Source organism: Xenopus laevis, chromosome 7L, assembly GCF_017654675.1.
Source record: "Xenopus laevis strain J_2021 chromosome 7L, Xenopus_laevis_v10.1, whole genome shotgun sequence".
Classification (NCBI taxonomy): Eukaryota; Metazoa; Chordata; class Amphibia; order Anura; family Pipidae; genus Xenopus; species Xenopus laevis.
Genome location: NC_054383.1, coordinates 52,942,849 through 52,964,533, shown reverse-complemented (window position 1 = coordinate 52,964,533; position 21,685 = coordinate 52,942,849). Strand labels below are relative to the sequence as shown.

At 42.3% G+C, this 21,685-nt stretch overlaps 1 protein-coding gene across 1 annotated transcript in view; it reads left to right on the top strand.

Moving 5' to 3' along the window:
• ogdhl.L (oxoglutarate dehydrogenase like L homeolog) overlaps positions 1–21,685 on the top strand; it is a 154,175-nt gene that overhangs the window by 15,098 nt on the left and 117,392 nt on the right. Inside the window, 2 exon segments of the mRNA NM_001094077.1 lie at positions 12,231–12,422; positions 20,388–20,490. Coding sequence (NP_001087546.1) covers positions 12,231–12,422; positions 20,388–20,490 — 295 coding nt within the window.

The window sequence follows — 21,685 nt, the reverse complement described above, 5'->3', positions numbered from 1 at the left end:
TGAGGGAATGCTTGGTTGTAAAGGGATATGCTTTTCATGGTCAACACTTAGAGCTTAAGTTGATTTTAGACTTTCCTTCTCCTTTAAAGTGGAGTTTATGGCAGATGGCTTTCTGTGTAATTTCTTCTTAGACTTCTAAATTGCATTATTTCTGCTTTCATTTATACTTATGTATGATTAGGAGCTCCCATAATCCTTTAATTCTCAATGAATATCAGTCGAAACTCAAGGTCAGTCTCTCTAATGCTACTAACAGGTCTATTAAATTTTTGTCTGTGGGACAAAAACTATAAGAATAAATTTTCTGGCACATAGGGAAATTGCCAACAATGATTTTTAGTAGTTCAGACATGCAATGCAAAATACTCCGTATAAGTATAACTGTTGCACTGTCAAATGAATGACAATGAATCAAAGACAAGCTCTGATCCTGGTAGGTATTTTATATCAAGTAAATATTCTCATGGTATAGTGCCCTCTTGTTATTCAGAAACTGAGATTCCAAGGGACTCTTCTGAGCTCAATTTTGTTTTGCTCTGTGGGCATTTATGTGTGCTTTGTATCCATATGATTCTACAGAAAGCTTCTTAAAAAAATGTAGTCAAGCCTGGCAGCAAAATTCTCAATTACTCAACCATTAACTCATTTAAGAGAAATGATTTGTCTGAATAAAGGTGCTACATTTGGAGGTTTGCTCAGCCAGAATTCAGACTAACTTATTACTGTTTAAATGCACCCATCAGCTGAATATGTATGCAGTTCTCTACCCTACATAGCTAATACAATTCCACCACATCTATTCAGCATATCATTTAAAAAGAAGTGGTTGTGACAGTGATTTCTAGGAATTGACTCATATTATTTTTCTTTAAAAAATGTACCTGCTTTAAAGGGGTTGTTTGCCTTTCAACACTTTTTTTTAGTTCAGTTGGTTTGAGATAGTTCACCAGAAATAGATTTTTCCTTTCTATTTTTTATTTTTTCCAAAATTCCAAAAGTTTAAAGTATAATGTCCCTGTCTCTGGTGTTTCAGTCATAGTGACATAGTGTCAGGGAGCCAGGAGCTCCCTCCAGGGAGGTAGTCAGGATCAAGGAGGAAGCCCTCTAGTGGGAGCAAGGTCGCGGTATCCGAAGGGTTAAGCAGAATCAGTAGTAGTGGTCACAGGCAGGAGTTAACGAGGGCAGGCAGATCAGATGCAAATATCAAGAGTTCAGGCAGGGGGTCAGAACCAAGGTAGGAGATAGAAACAGACTGGGAGCAGGATTCAGGCTGGGAGCTGGAAACAGGCTGGAATAAGGAATCAGGAAACACAAACAGGAACCCAGGATTAATGGCAGCAAATCCTATTCTTGGGCGCCGTCACAACGTTTTGGGCGCCCTTTTTTTAACGAGATCCCGGCACCAGTGATTACATCATCATGCAGCGACGCTGCAGCCATGTGTTCAGCATGGGCGCCGCCATCTTGGATCTTCACTGTGACCGCCGGGAATGTAAACAGCGCCGTCGGGTACTTCTGGCAGTCCTGACAGTACCCCCCCCCCCCACACGGGGCCTCTGGACCACCAGGACAAGGCTTTTGGGGAAACTTAGCGTGGAAATCCCTCACAAGACGAGGAGCATGAACGTCAGAGTGTCCTTCCCAGGAGCATTCTTTAGGGCCAAAGCCCCAAAGCCCTTCCACTTGATGAGGTACTGAAGAGAGCCCCTGTTGATTCTGGAGTCAAGGATCTTTTCCACCTCATATTCTTGTTGACCATCCACAGAGATAGTAGGAGGGGGAGACTGGTCAACAGAAAAGCGGTTGGAGGTAGCGGGTTTCACCAAGGAGACATGAAACACGTTGGGGATTCGCATCTCAGGGGGAAGCTGAAGTCTGACAGCCACAGGATTGATCACCTCTGAGATGGAGAATGGACCCACAAACTTCGGACCCAATTTAGGAGATGGCACCTTCAACCGAATGTTCCTGGAAGACAACCAAACTTTATCACCAACCTTGTAGGGAGGAGAGGGTCTACGTCTTCGATCTGCAAACGTTTTGTGAACCAGAGCGCTCTTCTCCAAGTTAGACTTGGTTGCAGCCCAAATGGCAGACATGTGGGCTGCATGGTCATCTGCAGCCGGGACGTCAGACAACACAAAGTCCTGTGGGAAGGCTTGAGGATGTTGACCATACACCGACATGAATGGAGACCTTCCAGTGGAAGTGTGGCAGGCATTGTTATGAGCGAATTCTGCCCACGGGAGGAGATCAGACCAATCATCACACTTCCACTGGAAGGTCTCCATTCATGTCGGTGTATGGTCAACATCCTCAAGCCTTCCCACAGGACTTTGTGTTGTCTGACGTCCCGGCTGCAGATGACCATGCAGCCCACATGTCTGCCATTTGGGCTGCAACCAAGTCTGACTTGGAGAAGTTATGACGACCCAGATCACGGTGTTCCCACTGGAGGGAGGAAGTTCGACTATGAAGTCCATTGCCAAATGCGTCCAAGGACGAGAGGGGACAGGCAATGGCTGTAGTAACCCGCTAGGGCGAGAATGGCTAGACTTGGAAGTGGCACAAACAGTACAAGCAGCAACAAAGTCTTTGACATCTTTACGAATAGTCGGCCACCAGACTAGACGCCGTAAAAGTTCTAGAGTCTTAGCAGGACCAGGATGTCCCTCTTGCTAGGAGCTATGAGTCTGTTGCAGGATAGGCAGACGAAGTTCAGGAGGTACGAATGCCATTCCAATGGGAGTATCAGGAGGGGCAGAAGATTGACCAGCCAGAATTTGATCAGCAAATTGAGGGTACAAAGAAGCGATGATCTTGACAGGATGAATAATAGGCTCTTGTCTTTCAGGAGTACGATCCACCGGAGTGAAACTTCGAGACAGAGCATCGGCTTTCCGATTCTTGGAGCCAGGGCGAAAAGTCAAGACAAAGTTAAATCGAGAGAAGAAGAGAGCCCACCTTGCTTGTCTGGGATTCAGCCTCTTGAGAGATTGAATGAACTCAAGATTCTTATGATCTGTGTAGATCGTGACTGGGATCAAGGAACCTTCAAGGAGGTGACGCCACTCTTCTAAGGCAAGCTTAACAGCCAGGCGTTCTCGATTTCCTACATCATAATTTTGTTCTGCAGGAGAGAACTTCTTAGAGAAATACGCACATGGGTGCAGCTTTCCATCAGAGGGATGTCTTTGGGACAGGATAGCTCCAGCTCCAACTTCAGAAGCATCCACCTCGATGAAGAAAGGTAACTCCGGATCAGGATGGCGGAGAACCGAGGCAGAAGTGAAGGCATCCTTCAAGGATTGAAAAGCTTCTATAGCAGGCGGGGGCCATGAGCTGGGTTTACCCCCTTTTCGGATGAGGGCCAGGATAGGAGCAATACGAGAAGAGAATCCCTTAATGAATTGCCGGTAGTAATTGGCAAAACCAATGAATCTCTGGATTGCCTTAGTGCTCAGCGGTAGGGGCCACTCTTGGATTGCAGACACTTTCACAGGATCCATCTCAAAACCCTCTGGGGAGATGATATAGCCCAGAAAAGGAATCTTGGACACTTCAAACACACATTTCTACAGTTTGGCAAAGAGAGAGTTCTTCCTCAAACAAGAGAGTACTTCCTTCACCTGGGAGCGATGGCTTGCAAGGTCCTTGGAGAAAATCAGGATGTCATCTAGGTACACGACCACAAACTTTCCCAAGAGATCCCGGAAAATGTCGTTCACAAATTCTTGAAAGACAGCGGGGGCATTGCAGAGACCAAAGGGCATTACGAGGTACTCATAGTGCCCATCACGAGTGTTGAATGCTGTCTTCCATTCGTCACCTTCCCGGATGCGGATAAGGTTATACGCCCCACGGAGATCCAACTTAGAGAAGATTTTAGCCCCCTTCAGTTGGTCAAAAAGTTATGCGATCAGAGGCAAGGGATACCGGTTCTTAACGGTGATTTTATTAAGACCCCGTTAGTCAATACAAGGACGTAGGCCTCCATCCTTCTTCTCCACGAAGAAGAATCCAGCCCCTGCAGGAGAAGTAGAAGGGCGAATAAACCCCCGCTGGAGATTTTCTTGGATATATTCCTTCATGGCAGCGGTCTCTGCTGGAGAGAGAGGATAAGTGCGACCTCTAGGGGGCATGGTTCCAGGCAGAAGATCGACAGGACAATCGTAGTGACGATGAGGAGGGAGAAATTCTGCAGACTTTTTACAGAAGACATCGGAGAATTCCTTATAGAAGGATGGAAGCGTCTTCAAATCTGACGTAGAAATATATTCACCCTCTGGATGGGTTCAGCAGGAAGGCAGTGCTGTTGGCAGTATGGACTCCAACGGGAAACCTGCCCCGAGGACCAATCAATGATAGGGTTATGCAGGCGTAACCAGGGAAGCCCCAAGACGACTGGAACAGAAGGACAGGAAATAATCAGGAACGATAACTTTTCTTTGTGTAAAGTCCCAACCTGCACAGGCAATTCCCCAGTCGTCATAGAGATAAACTCGGATTCAAGGGGTCGGTCATCAATGGCGGTTACTCGAAGAGGAGGAGTCAATGGAAACAGGGGAACATTCATATACTTAGCAAAGAGAGTGTCCATGAAATTTCCGGCAGCACCAGAGTCAATGAATGCTGAGCCAACTATGGTCTTAGTGGCCAGACGGATCTGTAAAGGTAGAAGAAACCTGTGAGAGTTCTCTTGAGATTTGGGAGCAACATCCCCCACATGAGACTTTCCAGGGTCACCTTGAAGAGGGGAACTCTGAGGCTTTACAGGAATAACACCCCTCACACGAGTCTTTCCAGGGTTAGCTTGAAGAGGAGAATTCTGAGGCTTCACAGGACAAGAGTTGGCAAAGTGGTACTGACCACCACAATAGAGACAAAGTCCAGCCGTACGTCTCCGGAGTTTCTCCTGTTCAGAGAGACGAACTCTTCCGACTTGCATAGGTTCCTCCGGAGGAATAACAGAAGGCTGCTGGGGGGTAGAAGGTAACATCGGTCTTTGGAAGCGAGGTGCCAACAAGGGTTGAAATCTTTTACTGCGCTCCTTCTCCACTTGATGCTCTCTGAGACGAGTGTCCACCTTAATGGACAGAGCAATCAGATCTTCCAGCAGGTCAGGGAACTCCCTGGAGACAAGATCATCTTTAATTCGAATAGACAGACCTTGAAAGAATACAGCCTTATAGGCATCGTCATTCCAGGAAGTATCAGCCATTAAAGTTCTAAAGTCAATAGCATAGTCACTGACACTGCGGTTTCCCTGCCGGAGTTGCAGAAGACGAGAAGGGGCGTTTGTGACCCGACCCGGGGCATCAAACACAGTACGAAATGCTTGAAGAAAAGCCTTGCCATCAAAAGTCACTGGAGAATTCTTCTCCCAAAGAGATGTTGCCCACTCAAGCGGTTTGCCCACCAAACGAGACATCACATAGCCCACCTTGGAACGTTCATTGGGGAAGTGCGAGGGTTGAAACTCGAACTGGATCTGGCACTGTGTAGCGAAACCTCTGCAAGCTTGTGGGTCCCCACTAAAGCGAGGAGGAGGCGGAATGCGAGGCTCACCAGACGAGGAACCTGTGGTAGACGAGACGGCCGCCATGGGAGGGTTTACAGCAGCTTGGGAAGCAGGGGGCGCTGGAGGCATACGAGAGAGAAGGGTATCGAGTGCCTGCCCTATGCAGTACTGCTGGGCTTCATAATCCTCCATGCGGGATGCCAGTCCGCAGAGCGCTCGTCCGACATCAGGCGTAGCTTCCTCAGTAGGATCCATGGCCCAAGAATAATGTCAGGGAGCCGGGAGCTCCCTCCAGGGAGGTAGTCAGGATCAAGGAGGAAGCCCTCTAGTGGGAGCAAGGTCGCGGTATCCAAAGGGTTAAGCAGAATCAGTAGTAGTGGTCACAGGCAGGAGTTAACGAGGGCAGGCAGATCAGATGCAAATATCAAGAGTTCAGGCAGGGGGTCAGAACCAAGGTAGGAGCTAGAAACAGACTGGGAGCAGGATTCAGGCTGGGAGCTGGAAACAGGCTGGAATCAGGGTGGAATAAGGAATCAGGAAACACAAACAGGAACCCAGGATTAATAGCAGCAAATCCTATTCTTGGGCGCCGTCACAACGTTTTGGGCGCCCTTTTATGACGAGATCCCGGCACCAGTGATTTCATCATCATGCAGCGACGCTGCAGCCATGTGTTCAGCATGGGCGCCGCCATCTTGGATCTTCACTGTGACCGCCGGGAATGTAAACAGCGCCGTTTGTCAAGATCCTGGTGCAAGGATGCCGCATCCTGGATGTATAGTTGGATAGTTTTGTGTCATCTGCAAACACTGATACATTACGTACAATACCCTCCCCATAGTCATTAATGAACAAGTTAAATGAAAGTGGACCCAATACCGAGCTCTGAGGGATCCCATTAAGAACTTTACTCCAAGTAGAGAATGTACCATTAATTTACGACTGACGTACCAAATTTTCACAACTGACGTGCTGGCTGCTGCAATATAAGCACCCAGGTATGTGTATTATGTGACATAAGACCCCCTAACGGTACAGAGACCCTAGAAAACCATATATTTTCAGAAAGTACACATTCTGAGGAATCCAATATGGGTAAATATGTGTTTCTACTGCAAACTGGAAAACAGCAAAGCAATGCTGAACATAACAGTTTTTATCAAATTTCTGAAAATCGTCACAAATCTTGAATTTTACCAATTATATGCCCCACATTTCGTAACGTATCAGCATAAAACATCCTAAATATGAACGACAGGGGTCTACTGAACACTTTGATGCCCAATATGCATAGATATACCAAACTATGTGGCGCACAGAAACCCCCAAATGACAATAGTGTAAATACATTTTCACTGCTGACGCGCTGGCTGCTGCAATATAAGCATCTGGTATGTGTATTATGCGACATAAGACCCCCCTAACAGTACAGAGACCATAGTAAACCATATATTTTCAGAAAGTACACATTCTGACGAATCCAATATGGGTAAATATGTGTTTCTACTGCAAACTGCAAAGCAATGCTGAACATAACGGTTTTTATCAAATTTCTGAAAATCGTCACAAAGCTTGAATTTTACCCAATTATATGCCCCACATTTCGTAACATATCAGCATAAAACATCCTAAATATGAACGACAGGGGTCTACTGAACACTTTGATACCCAATATGCACAGATATACCAAACTATGTGGCGCACGGAGACGCTCAAATGGATATATAGTAGATAAAATTTACAAGGCAAAGCAAAATAAGACAGAAAAGTGTGAAACGCAAATAAATCCAATAAAACCACAACAATCAACATTTTTTTTTCCCCAGACTAGTGTAATCGGCCGTCAGAAGCACAGTTTGAAAATATTAGCTGGGCCAAATAGGTTATATGGACAGAAACAAGTGAACACAACATATGCAGAGCTGAAAATGCAATAAAATGGCTAAAAATGCACCAAAATTCCCAAAATTGCAGTATAATCACCGAAATAACATACAAAAGGTATTGCACAGTACGGTTAGCGAATACGCTATTTGTAATGGCAATAAAACATTTTTTTCAGACAAAAAAGAGACGATGCGATAAGAAAAAAAAAAAAAAAGCCACAAAGCCATGTATGTGCGTGTGCACGTGTACAATTGGTGAATTACATGTTATGTGTGCGTGTGCACGTGTGTACAGTGAGTGTTGTTGCACTAACCTGAAAAAGTCGCTGAAGAGTGTTGCACACGATGTGGAGGGGCCCCAGGAAGAGCTCTGCGACGATCTGCCTGTTCCTGTGCTGTGGGGGCGGAGCTGGGCGGCGCAGTGCAGGCTGCAGCAGCAGGACACGTAAGTAACACGTGCCTGCTACTGCTTTGGGGCCCCTGGGCGATCGCGCCCCAGGGGCCACTTGATCCCCTGCTCGTTGCCTAGGGGCAGGGGATCGTGTAGGAACGGAGCGAGCGGCTCTAACAGCGCTCCTCCGCTCTCAAACCCGGAAGTGCTGCAGAACGTAGAATCTACGATCTATGGCACTTTGGTCCTTTGATCCACAGATTGTAGATTCTACGATCTGTGGCACTTAAAGGGTTAATGTGAGATGGTCAATTTGAATAGCTGATCCATTGGCAGAAGTTATGGTTTATTCACCCAAAACCACACTAACTTCTGATTACATCTGACTTTTATCTGTAACATGTGTTAATCATTTGTTTATTTTATTTTCAGGAACACCATTAAACCTTTTATTGATAAAGTATTATCTACCTTATGGGTTAACATTCAAAAGCAAACAGTGATTATTTTATGCACTTTTGGAAAGGATTTTGTAAAAAGTTATCTTCAATTCATATTTTTATTAAAAGGATTACTAATAAAGTGCTTCTTCCATTTTGTTTCTTTTTGGTTGTGTTCTGTAGATAAGATACTGTATATACTCGAGTATAAGCCGACCCGAGTATAAGCCGAGGTAACTAATTTTACCTACGAAAACTGGGAAAACTTATTGACTCGAGTATAAGCCTAGACACTACAGCCCTGTCTCCCAGCAGCGCACATTCTGCCAAAGCGACCCCCCCAGCGATCAACCAGACTTCTTTGCAAAGTTGATGGTGACAGAGAATTGCCAAACGGATTACTGTGTGCATTGTCCCACTGTCCCACTACCATGTGTGATATTGCCATCACTGTTAATTTTTTGTATAACCAACAGAGGGCGCTGTGTGATATTGCCATCACTGTTAATCCTTCATATAACCAACAGAGGGCGCTGTGTGATATTGCAGTCACTGTTATTCTTTCATATAACCAACAGAGGGCGCACTGTTATTCTTTCATATAACCAACAGAGGGCGCTGTGTGATATTGCAGTCTCTCCCCAAGCGAACTGTTGGTATAGGAATGAATAAAAGTGACTGCAATCTCAGCTACTGCCCACTGACTCGAGTATAAGCAGAGGTAGACTTTTTCAGCACATTTTGGATGCTGAAAAACTCGGCTTATACTCGAGTATATACGGTATTTATTTTTATCATATACAGGTCACAATAATTGACATTCCAGTAGTCTCACTTTTTTCAATTAGCCCTGTTTCCAGGATTTCTTTAATGATGTCCTGACTCAACAAATCTAAAGTGTGTTATAGCAGCTGCCTATCTTTCAAAAAGTGAATATCACCATGAATAAATGTATGTATAAGTTTACTTGTAAAGCACTGTTAAAGAGCCACAGTGCAGTACAATGCATACAATGTATAAAAGTACACACAGGGAGGACAAGTCAGACAATAAATAAATATACACAGTATACAGAGCTCATATAAGGACACAGAGCTATGTGGAAAGAGACAAAGTAGGATGGAGGTCCCTGCCCCACAGAGCTTACAGTCTAAGTGGATGGGTGGCTAACATTCAGGCACAAATTGGAGGGGAAAAAGAGCCCAATGTAAAGGCAATGTACTATAGGCGCCAGGATAAGACTAATGTTCTAGTGCTCCAAAAGGTAGACTCTTAGTTTTTTTTCCGATGAGATTGAAAGAGTAGTCGTTATTGCAGAATTCAGAGATGGAATTCCAGAGGTAAGAAGCAGCAAGATAGAAAGGTTTGAGACCAGAGGTGGCTGTGGATGGTGTGAAAAGAAGTTCTGAGAGGAACATACGGCCAGGAACGTACAGTTAAACAAGTGAAGAAATGTAGCGAGGAGCAGAGGAGTGAATGGCTTTGAATATTAGCAGAAGGATTTTATATTCTTTCCTTTGCTTAACAGGCAGCCATGCTAATGATTTTAGGGGTTAGACTGGTTCCCTCTTAGGAAAGAGCAGGAGGATCTTAGTAGCAGAGTTTAAGATTGGAGGGGAGAGCGATGGGAGTCAGCAAGACTGGTTAGTTAGAGATTGCAATAGTTTAAATGGGATAGGAAAGGGCATGAATTAGTGTTTTGGCTGCTGTTTGTGAAAGAAAGGGGTGTATCTTGGTTTTATTGCGAAGAAAGAAATTATAGATTTTGTCGATAGTATTATTAATATGATTAGAGAAGGAGAGAGACTGGTAGAAGATGACACCCAAGCAGCGTGCGGAATGAACAGGGTTAATGGTCATGGGAAAAAACGCTTAGATTTGTATTGTGAACTGTTATATTTTATGGAGGAATTTTGGAAGTGGAGGATCTATGGCAATAAATGCAAAACACAAAATAAGAATTACACAATAAGTGTTAAGAGAAATTACACCCAATAATTCCCTTTTACACAAAGGAGTTATAATATCTAGCATTGCTAAAAGACAGGAGGCACTGCTGCCAATACACACCATACTGAAAGCCCTAGCAACTGCATGATCACATTAGAGCAGTGGTGCCTAACAGCCTCCAGTGCCTTCTAGGCCCCATACCTTGGTAGAATCAGAAAATTGTCTCTATTATACATTTGTTGGATCATTTATTAATTGCTTGCCAGACATTCTGCTTATTGGTAGAGCAAGCAAATCTCGGTGCCCTCTCTTTGTTACAGGACATAGATGCTTGCCTACACACCTACCAACACTTTGGGGCAGATTTATCAAGGGTCGAATTTCGAAGTAAAAAATACTTCGAAATTCGACCATCAAATTTAAATACTTTGAATTCGAATATCGAATTCAAACTTTTTTCATCGAATTTGGGTATTCTGCGGTCGAAGTAAAATTCCCTCGAATTCACTTCGACCCTTGATAAATCTGCCCCATTATGTCTCCTATATGAAAGTTAGCAGATCCCTCTTCCAGCCACTGCAACACTTCTACCATGTTGCTTTTTCTGGAGAAAAGTCACTGTTGGCATCATCTACAAAATGTATTAGTATGGAGTGCACCTTGTATACAGTAGAATCAGCAGAAATCTACATTTTCAGCAAGGACTTGCAGCATTGTTTTATAATCTATGATATCTACTCCTGTGTCTATGTAAAATACATTTATTTCACTTTTGTCTCTTACCCTTTAGTGTCCAAGGACAGATAATTAATGTAAAGACTGTTCAGTTCTTTATGCATTTATTAGATTTTCTTTAATTAATACAGAAGACAAAAAAATTGTCCCCTTAAAACTACTGCAGATTAGTGTAACTAAGTACTTTTCCAGCTGCTGGCAAGATATACAGTATTTTGAATGGTACAGTTCTGACTCCTGGGAGTTGGAGAAAATAACTAAAACATTATTACTTTTCCAGTGGCATTTATGGATGAAGTATTCAGTCAGTGCAACAAATCAATATTTTGAAACACATCAGTCTTTAAACAAATTATGTTACCCTTCCTACCAGTGACAGTTCAGTAGATGGAGCCTCAATTTGTCATAGTGTTGTCAGCTTAGAAGATTCTCTTTAGCAAGCACGCATAGTGTTCTGAATGGTGTGCATACAGTTGGGTTACCTGTAAAAGAGTAGCTCAGTGTCAAGTCTACTTTATTTAGAGGGGCTTTTTTTTCTGATAAAAAACAACTGAATTAGGAAGATATTAGATAAGCAGTCAGAGTATAATAAACCTATATAGATAAAGCTTCCAAAATAAGCTTTTTTAACCATTTTTTGGGGTGTGGTATTGGACATAATATATTACTTAAATTATATATAACATGCGTATAATATTATTACATGCATAATACATGTATTATGCATAAGCACCAAGCACATCAGATATTCAGAAATAGAACTCAGGATTCTGCTTGACATTTTACAATAACATAACATCACTAATGTGTAAAAGCTTGCATGTGTATGGATTAAAGGAACATAGATTCAGTCTATGGGTCTGACTGTGCCTACAACCATAAAAAGTACATAGGGACAACCAAAAATTATAAAAGACCTGCTAGTATTTATGGGATCAGAAGCGTGATATAAAATATAAAAAGTGTAAGAAAAAGTTTGATTGTGCCTCTTACTTTAGGTGATAACTCAGTTGTGCATTTCACCATAATATAACATCAAATTAGATATGTTTTATGTGTAATCCTTAAAATATTTGTATTTTTTTTATTTGTGAATGTTATACCTGTAGTAGCATTTTCCTGTTAAATATATGTGTTCAAATGCAAGTTTTGCCCCCTTTACATGTAAATGAACTTAAAAATTTTAATAACTTTTTTAATAACTATTTTAGAAAGTAAATTACTGTTTTCTAGTGAACAATCTATGAATGTTCTGGTGTCATGACATTTACATTATTATTACACATATATTCCTGTTTCATTTGCAGTCCTGGGATGCATTTTTCCGAAGTGCTGATAATGGAACCCCTCAGTGTGAAATACAAGGTGTACCTTCTTTGGCTGATATAGAGAGTAAATTGCCTTCCCTTTCTAGCCAAGGTTTGGCCACGGCACCAGCCAAAGCAGAGAAGATAGTGGAAGAGCATCTGGCTGTGCAATCTTTGATTAGAGCCTACCAGGTAAATCCATACTAAAAAAAGTATACAAATATCTCCACTACAAAAATAGGAACTTTGCATGTATCAAGTATGTAATTTTATCAGTTAACCATTTTTTTCACATTACATTATTCACTAAGACAGCAGCCTTAGTTAATCAATAGAAACAGAATAAAATCAATACACGCTATATACTCTTATCTGAAAAAAAGATAAAAAAAAATCTATAGGAAGTCTAATAGACATTGTAGAGCCTCATAATATTATGTAGAACTACTTCCTGCTTATCAAGAGTTTGTTTAGCATAATCATTTAATTTCTAAATCTAGGCAGTTACTATGATAGCTGTCCTGGATATAATGATATAAAACTGCAATTTCTGTAGTACTTTACCTCTATCTAAACAGAGTGAGTGTGACATTCAGAAACAAAAGGGATTTGACACATGTGATGTTTTCATCACGGTTACTGAATAGGAAGTATTCTTCTGGCCTGTTATTTGGTGTTCAAAATGTGCTGGTGTTGTGGGTTGCTTTTGTTGTTTGCAGTGATTGACACAAATTCTTGGAGTTTTAAGTAGAAGCAGTTGTCATTTCACTTATGTGCCATAGCTTTCATTACTTCAGAGTCTTGGCCAGAAAAGATTTCCACATACTAGAAGGCTCCTGGGTAGGGGCATGGCCTGCATGGGGAACATATAGGATGTGAGTTGCGTGAGCTCCGAATAGGAGCGCAAAAAAACCCTGAATTTATCCGGCCAATATTAAGCAAGTCCTCAAACGGTGGGCACCTCAAGACTACAGCCCTCAGATCCGATGGTGCGGAGAGGCCACCGCAGAAGCACAGACCTGGACACAAAACCGAAGCGCACCATGCCGAATCAAAATGGCGTCAATGCAAACACAGCCAGCATGGCCACGGAAGCCTCCTTGTGGAGATACTGCAGCAAAGCAACTGGTGCAGTTCGCAAGAGACACCCTGCCTCAGTGCAAAAACAAAGGTGAGCCCAGGGAGTCACAAGGGACGAATAACCAATGGGATAGCAAACCAGACAGGGCTTCATCCCACACCCCACCAAGCTCACCTACGCATACACCCATGCCCAACACTTAATGAAGTCCTCAGCAATATTACAACAAACCACATGGTGCTAATGGACAAAATAGACAAACCAAAAACAGATTTTGCCATCTTAAAACACAACACGCAAAAGCTGAGGGAGAGGACAGGGGAAGCTGAGAGGAGGATAAGTGACCTAGAGGATGCCACTGCCCCTATTCCAGGCTACCTAACCGCTACAGAAAAACAACTAGCTCTGCTGGAAAGTAGACAACCTGTAAAATAGACTCAGACTGAATAATATCAGGATCCTGGAGCTACCTGAAAGGGCAGAAGGGGCTGTGACAAAAAAAAATTGTTAAACATTGGCTTATGTGCACCTTTGGCCAACCAACCTTCTCTACCGCTTTTACAGTAGAGAGAGCCGACAGAGTGCCCCCACCAGGAGCACCTCCATGACCCCTAAGAGTGCTGGCTACTAAACTACAGAGATAGAGATGCGCCACTGGCAGTAGCCAGGAAAGCAGGAGAGCTCCAATATGAGGATAAAAGGATCTCAATTTATCCGGATTTCTCCACAGATGTGTAAGAATGAGGACATACTCCACACAGTTGAAAGAGGTGACACGACACAAGGCATCCTGGCGTCCCCACACAAATAGAATGCACTGGCCTGACCAGGATAATGATCTGACCAGGATAAAGATGCATCTCAAGCACATGTTCTACAAGAGACTGCTCACTGGACAGGTAACAAACTACTGTATACTGACTGGCAGGACACGTCACTAGTATAAATGTCTCGAGGGCAACGGAGCATAAAGACTGCGGCGGGTACCCCTAGACTGAACTCTGTGCGGACACTAACCCCACAACACAGTCAAGGCTTGTTCTTACGTTAAGGGTAGGGGCACACTGAGCGATTCGGGGAGATTGTCGTCTGGCGACTAATTGCCTCATTTTGCGGCGACCAATCTCTCAGAACGCATTCCCTCTGTCTTGCGCCGGCTAAAATGAAAGATCGTCTGCACTAAAGCACACGATGTGCTTCGTATTCCGAAGTCGCCCGTAGTTTCCTTGTGAGGCAACTTCGGGCGACTTTGGAAAATGAAGCGACGCGTGTGCTTTATTGCAGGTGATTTTTCATTTTAGCCGACGCAAGACAGAGGGAAGGCATTCGGGGAGATTTGTCGCCACAAAGACAAGGCGATTAGTCGCACGGCAACTAAATCTCCCCGAATCGCCCAGTGTGCCCCTACCCTTAGGCAGTAAAACTCACTCTAATTATGTTTACGAAGTGGGTGGGGAGGGAGTTGGGGAAGGGTCATTTGTAACAAGTTCATTTTTTTTGGTGTCACATTCAACATCCGGCATAGCAGGCATTCCACCAGGTTACCCACAACAGTAAGGAATTTTATAGGTAAACACTATGGCTAAAGTTAAGATACTATCTTGGAATGTGAAGGGCCTGGGGGACACCCTGAAAAGGCAACTAGTGTTCGACTTCATATGTAGAAATAGGACTCAGATGATACTGCTACAAGAGACCCACTTGGTGGGTGGGAAAATACTAGCTATGAAAAAGCCTTGGATAGGTGCAATGTACCATTCTTGATACTCCAGCTATTCTAGGGGTGTCTCCATCCTTATATGCATAACGTGTTCCTTTGTCACAGACTCAATTATGTCGGACAGGCTTGGGAGATATGTCCTTATACAAGGAACTTTTCAAGGCAAGAAATTTTCTCTGATAAATGTTTATGCACCACCCCCGCTAAATGAACCCTTACTAAATGGTTTGACAAACAATTACTAACCCTACCAGTAGAACCCCTACTTTTTATGGGAGACTTTAATGTGATGGTTAATGCAGATATATACAAGCTGCACCCCCCAGAACCTCATCTACAGTCTTAAACAAGTGGATGACCACATTCCAACTGGTAGACCTATGGTGAGTTTGCAGTGAGACAATTCATGTGTTACTCACCAGGTTACAACAACATGCCCAGAATTGACCTGGCATTGGGCTGCACAGAAGTAAATAAATGGGTTCATAAAGTTGAAATACTCACCCGAGGTATCTCCGATCATTCCCTTACCCTGTCAACCTCACATACACCAGCTGATCGGATCTGGAATTTAAGCCTTTATTGGGCAAAACATGAACAGTGGTATAAAACCATTCAGAATAGCATAAAAACCTACTTAGCAACAAACAAGGAGGAAGTGACCCCACAATAAACATGGGATGCTTTTAAAGACTTCACCAGACGGGAATTCATTAGTAACATCAAGGCCTTAACAGATAGCTACCAAGGGGACTTAGTACACAAAACCCAAAAAGCACAGGAGGCTGAAAAAGCATATTTAGCACGGCCATCGAAACAAACTCGCCAAACATGGCAGAACAGGCAAAGGGAACTCCTTCTAGCTCAGGTTGAGCTTACGAAAAACACATGCTTTACCAAAGAGCGAATATTGTTGAGTATGGCAACAAAAATGGAAAATTGCTGGCCCTATTATCTAGAGAAATCAATATCTCTATGGCGATCCCAGCCGTAAAACTACTCAGAGGGGACATCGACTCCACTCCAGAGGGTATAAATGAAAGGTTCACAAGCTACTACTCGGACCTATACAGTTCCAAGCTGAAAATTCCCCCTGATGAGGTAAAATAATACTTAAGTGACACCGAAATACCAGAAATTGATGCACAAGAAATCGCAGAATTAGCAGCAGTCATTACACAAGACGGGGTAGAGGCAGCTATAGCAGCCTTCCCAGGGGAAAAACCCCAGGTATACATGGTCTACCTATAGAGTGGTACAAGCAACATATAAAAAAAATTGGTAACCCTGTACAATGGAGTCAGGGAGGGGAAACCCTTACCTGAGTCCATGAGGGAAACGCTCATTATACTGATCCCAAAAGCAGGCAAGGACCCCCTGGAATGTGCCTCATACAGACAAATATTGCTTGTTAATGCGGATGCCAAAATATTGGCGAAACTGCTGGCGACCTGGCTGGCACCACATGTGGCCACAGTGATTTACCCTGACCAAACAGCCTTTATGCCTGGCCGTACAACAGGCATCAGTATTAGAAGGCTATTTACTAACATCTGAGTATCGCATGATAATATAGGGGAGAGGGTGGTAGCGACACTGGATAATGTGAAAGCCTTCGATTCAGTGGAGTGGAGCAAGTTATGGGCCACAATGAGATGGGTGGGTATGCCCCCAGAGTACATTAACTGGGTACAGGTGCTGTATCACATACCAGTGGCCAGGATCAGAACTAACACAAAAGTTTCAAGGGTGCTCCTTTCTGTTTGCAATTGCCATGAAGCCTATGGCCTTTCGTATAAAACGTTCACAGGAGGTAGATGGACTAAGAGTAGGTACATGAAGCGAAGTCATCTCTATGTATGCAGATGATACTCACCTCTACCTATCCAATCAGCACTGGGCACTCTCTAGGGCATTGACTATAATCAACACACACAAGGTACTCTGGGCTCAAGATCAATTGGTCTAATTCAGTGATTTTCCCCATTGACCCCCTCCCACCCAATGGAAAAAAGAGAGGTGTGGGCACATCTCCCCCTCACCCTACTTGGTAGAATTAACGTATTTAAGATGATAATCCTTCCAAAACTAAATATGTATTTAAACAATCCCCAGTAGGGATACCAAAAATCGATTTTTACTAAACTTAAAAGTCTCATGTTCACACTGTTTTGGAATGCCCCCCCAGACTAGCCATTAGTACCTTACAACTCCCTACTACCCAGGGAGGACTGGCGGCACCCAATCTCTACTGGTGTCACTGGTAGTCGCAAGAAACTGGGCTACTCCATCACACACAAACGCGGCAACACTCTTGGAAGCACAACCTGTAGGATCACTGGAGGGTCTAAAGAACATACTGTATAGAGGAACTTCACACATAACAAACGTTTTTCCCCTAATGACTGGAACAGCAGAGCGTGGCACACCATTCTACAATTCTACCCCAAAACACAGCTGCACTGCTGTGGATTTTCCCCAATGTGGTGCAACCCCAGACTACAACACCTCCGCACCATTCCAGACCCACAGGTGTGGGCACACTATGAAATTAAATATCTGTCAGATGTTATGGTAGAATGGAATTTAATGACATTTCAGGATCTTAAACACAAATTTTCCCTTCCCAACTCAATGCTCTTCAGATATGTGACATGATGTGGAAACCCAATTCAAGAGGCCCAATAGACACCCCCAAGAAGTGTAGAGGTGGAGGGCGTCTCCTTAAATAAACTGTTAAGTAGGTGGCAGCGGGATATACCTGGGTTCACCCCAGAGGACTGTGAGGACATTCTAGAATCAGTCTTTGAAGGGGTAATCTGTAGTAAAGACAGAATGACTCAGCTGAATTATCTGCACAGGGTGTACCTCACTCCTGACATGCTACATAGAATGAATCCAAATATAAGGGATGAGTGCTGTAGATGTTAACATTTCCCAGCAAATTTAATACATATGGTTTGGGAATGCCAATGCCGTTTATCCAGACATTTGGGAAGGAGGTAACAGAAATGATCCAATAAGAATGGACATTCCACTACCGATGGACCCCAAGGTACTACTATTAAATCAAATGGAGGAAATATCTCCAAAAAGAGTCCGGAGGACACTACTATCTATTCTGTGCATGTATGCTAAGAAAGTGATGGCACTGAAATGGAAATCTAGAGGCGGGCCAACCACACAGGGTTGGGAACAACTAATTTAAAAGTCACTCCCACTATATAAATTGTCATATATGAAAAGAGGCTGGGCACCATGGACAGATGAAGACCCAGATGTAGGCTGAAATTGACTAACTTCCTCCATGGTGTGCCACCAAGCTAACACCTCACAAGGCCAAACAGTCGAGAGTCAAAAGGGGGAATAAAATGTGATATGCAACTAAATATATAGAATACGGAATTAACCTGTACTGCCCTTTAAAGGACAAGGAAAGTTCAACTTAAGAAGTAGCTAGAAATGTTTACATGATGTTTTGTGCTTCTGTACCAGTTCAAGGCAACCACAGCCCTTTCGCGGTAAAGATCTGTGTCTCCAAAGATGCCCCAGTAGCTCCCCATCTTCTTTTCTGCTGATTTACTGCACATGCTCTGTGCTGCTGTCACTTACTGAGCTTAGGGACCTACTCAAAACATACAGTACACATAGATTATAAGTGTCACAATATAAGGCTGAATAGTAATTAATACAGATAATTACTACATGGCAGCACAGAAACCAGTGCAACTAGCATCAGACACTTTCCAAGATGGTCACCCCCTGTGACAAGTTTGAAGTCCTGGACCATTGCTGCTATTGACAAGCTGAAACTTTAGGCTGGTGCAATAAGTTCAGTATATAAAATATGACATTTTTAGCCATATTCATTTTTAGGGTTTAGTTCTCCTTTAAAGATAGCTTGAATGCAATGATGACACCACTCTGGTTATGATTGTAAAGTTTTTGTTTTATTGTAAAAATGCAATTCAGCAATATCAGAAAACTTACTATGTTTGTAATGATACATTTGCGCAATAAAAGAATTGTTAAAAAATAAAGAAAGCTCCTGGGTAACAAATGATCTGATCTTAAATCATTTATCGTACATATGGTTGTCCACGTTTTGTCAAAATTCTGATGTACCATTTTAATTTGCTGGTCATAAGCCAACTCTGGAGACTGGCTAGACTCAATGATAAGCAAGCCATTGAACATTCATGTGTGTCTATCACAATGAGGGTACCGGGACACACTGAATGGCAATACCTAAGGCTAAGTGAGGTTGACACTGGAGTCATCATGATGAATTGAGTGAAGCCACTCTAAATCAAAAACTAGGGCTAAATCAACATTTCAAATGGAGGTGTAAAGCTACAGTGTCAATGTTGATTGCTTCTTGCCTTCTGAACAAGCACTGCCAGCATTATTTACTTTTAAGAAAATAAACATTTGCAAATGTATTTGATTTTTTTCATTAAACAGGCCTTACTTTTGGCTCGATTAGTTACTGGGTGTTTCCAGTGAAGTCAAAATGATACTTACTGAGATTCTGGAATTGGTTTGATTACATTTTATAGCCTAATTTGTATTGCACAATTCCAGTCAATCCAGGGAAAATTAGTTCTCAGTCAGAGAAAAACAGATTAAATTGTTGCAAATTATTAGGCAATTTGCTGATGTCGACTCGCCAAAATTATACCGAATCAATAATTGTATAATTTAACTCATTGCCATTACTCGTGTCTCATTGCTAACCCTCTATGAAGATAAGTTTGCTGAATTTGAAGATATGTGTTTGAGACTATGAGGCTTCATGTGAAAGGCAAGCAGTGTAGCTTCTACAATGATGGGGGTGAAGTGACTATATGCAAGCTGCCTTGGGGTGACCAGAGTCAGTTTGTGACAACCACAGTAGTTGTTTGTGGGTACCCTGGGGCTACAAAATGCAGCCCTATTTTAGTATTGCTATAGGACAAAATCTAAAAAGTTTTATTGCTAGATTTCCTTTAGTAAATTGGGCAGTACAATTCTTATAAAGATGCATTTATATTTTTTTCTGAATGGGACAAATGTTAGGAAATTTAGCTGTGCCAGCTATGACTGGCATGACATGAAAGCGAAGGCATAACTCAAAAGTCAAAGTAAACTTTATTGTCATCTCAGCAGTATACAAATACACAGTGAAACTACTTTTGCATTTAAGCACCCAGTACTGTTATGACTATAATCACCATGATGGGGTGGGAACATGTGAAGTTAGTTACCATAAAACTAACCTATATTGTTGCTAATTGATCATTCACTTACTTACTTACACAATAAGTGCCGAGCATTTTTGTAGTGACTTCTGCTTTTATTTCTGTGTTTTGGACAGATCCGTGGACATCATGTTGCACAGCTGGACCCACTAGGAATCTTAGATGCAGACTTAGACTCATTTGTTCCTTCTGATCTAATCACAACACTTGATAAACTAGGTAAGAATTTAGGGTTTTGATTAGCTGAAGGAATTTGCAAAATGCTTTTATGTGTGTATCGTTGTAATAGTTGCTAAGTTAAATTCTGTACAAATGTTTACTATGTGGATGGTTCATGGTAACTTTGGTGAGTTACCATTGATTACACTGTCTTTCAGTAACATACTGTCAAATATTTTAAGCCAAAAGTTGTAAAAGATGGGGCAAAATATGATTTTTTTTAATGAAGCATGATTGTTGTCCTTGTATGTGAAGTAGGGACATACATTGCAATAATGGAAATAATCCATTCCAAAGAGCTAACGGACATATTCAGTTATATTTTATGATAGAATAACACTGTCACACGGTTATTTTACACCACTCTAGACTTGGTATAACTTGAATAGATTTTTGTGTAAAATAATGAATTATTTTATAGGAATATATATGATTGTAAGTGCTCAACCCTTCAAGTAAACCACGTTCCGGGTATCAGGTGCTTAATCTGGATGACCCTTTCCTGCCCAACAGGTTCAGCATACAATGTAGAAACAAACTGGGAGCACACTGATTATAGTGAAATAAGTGATTTGTTGTTTATTTTAGCCCATGTACATACAAGGTAAGGGCAACGTTTCGGACCCCACTGGGCCCTTTATCAAGGCTTCATAAAGGGCCCAGTGGGGTCCGAAACGTTGCCCTTATGTACATGGGCTAAAATAAACAACAAATCACTTATTTCACTATAATCAGTGTGCTACTAGTTTGTTTCTATATTGTATGTGGCATACAGTGATGCTTATGATGCATATAATTTTGTGTGGTGTAATCATGTTACTCTGGTGTATTTCAAAGCTATTTTTTTACACACCCATATAATTATACCAGCAAGTGTGTTTCAGGTTTGTTTTACTTTGCTTAATTTATTTTTATTCTGTGTATGTGCTGGATTATGATTGTACTGACAGTAAATTAGTCCTTCTTGCAATGAGTGGGAGCAAATCCTTTACAGAATTGTGCTGGGAAAAGGCACAATATTTAGCTGCCATGCATTATAAATATGTGCTGTATTTAGTCTTACCTTGTTTTGTGGCTCCTTCATTAGCTCATATCTATTTCACCGTTTTATAACATAAAAACAATGTAAGATGTAAGGCTAGCTGAGAACAAGTAGGTTTTTTTTGTATTTTTAATTATGAGATTTTTGTCTGCT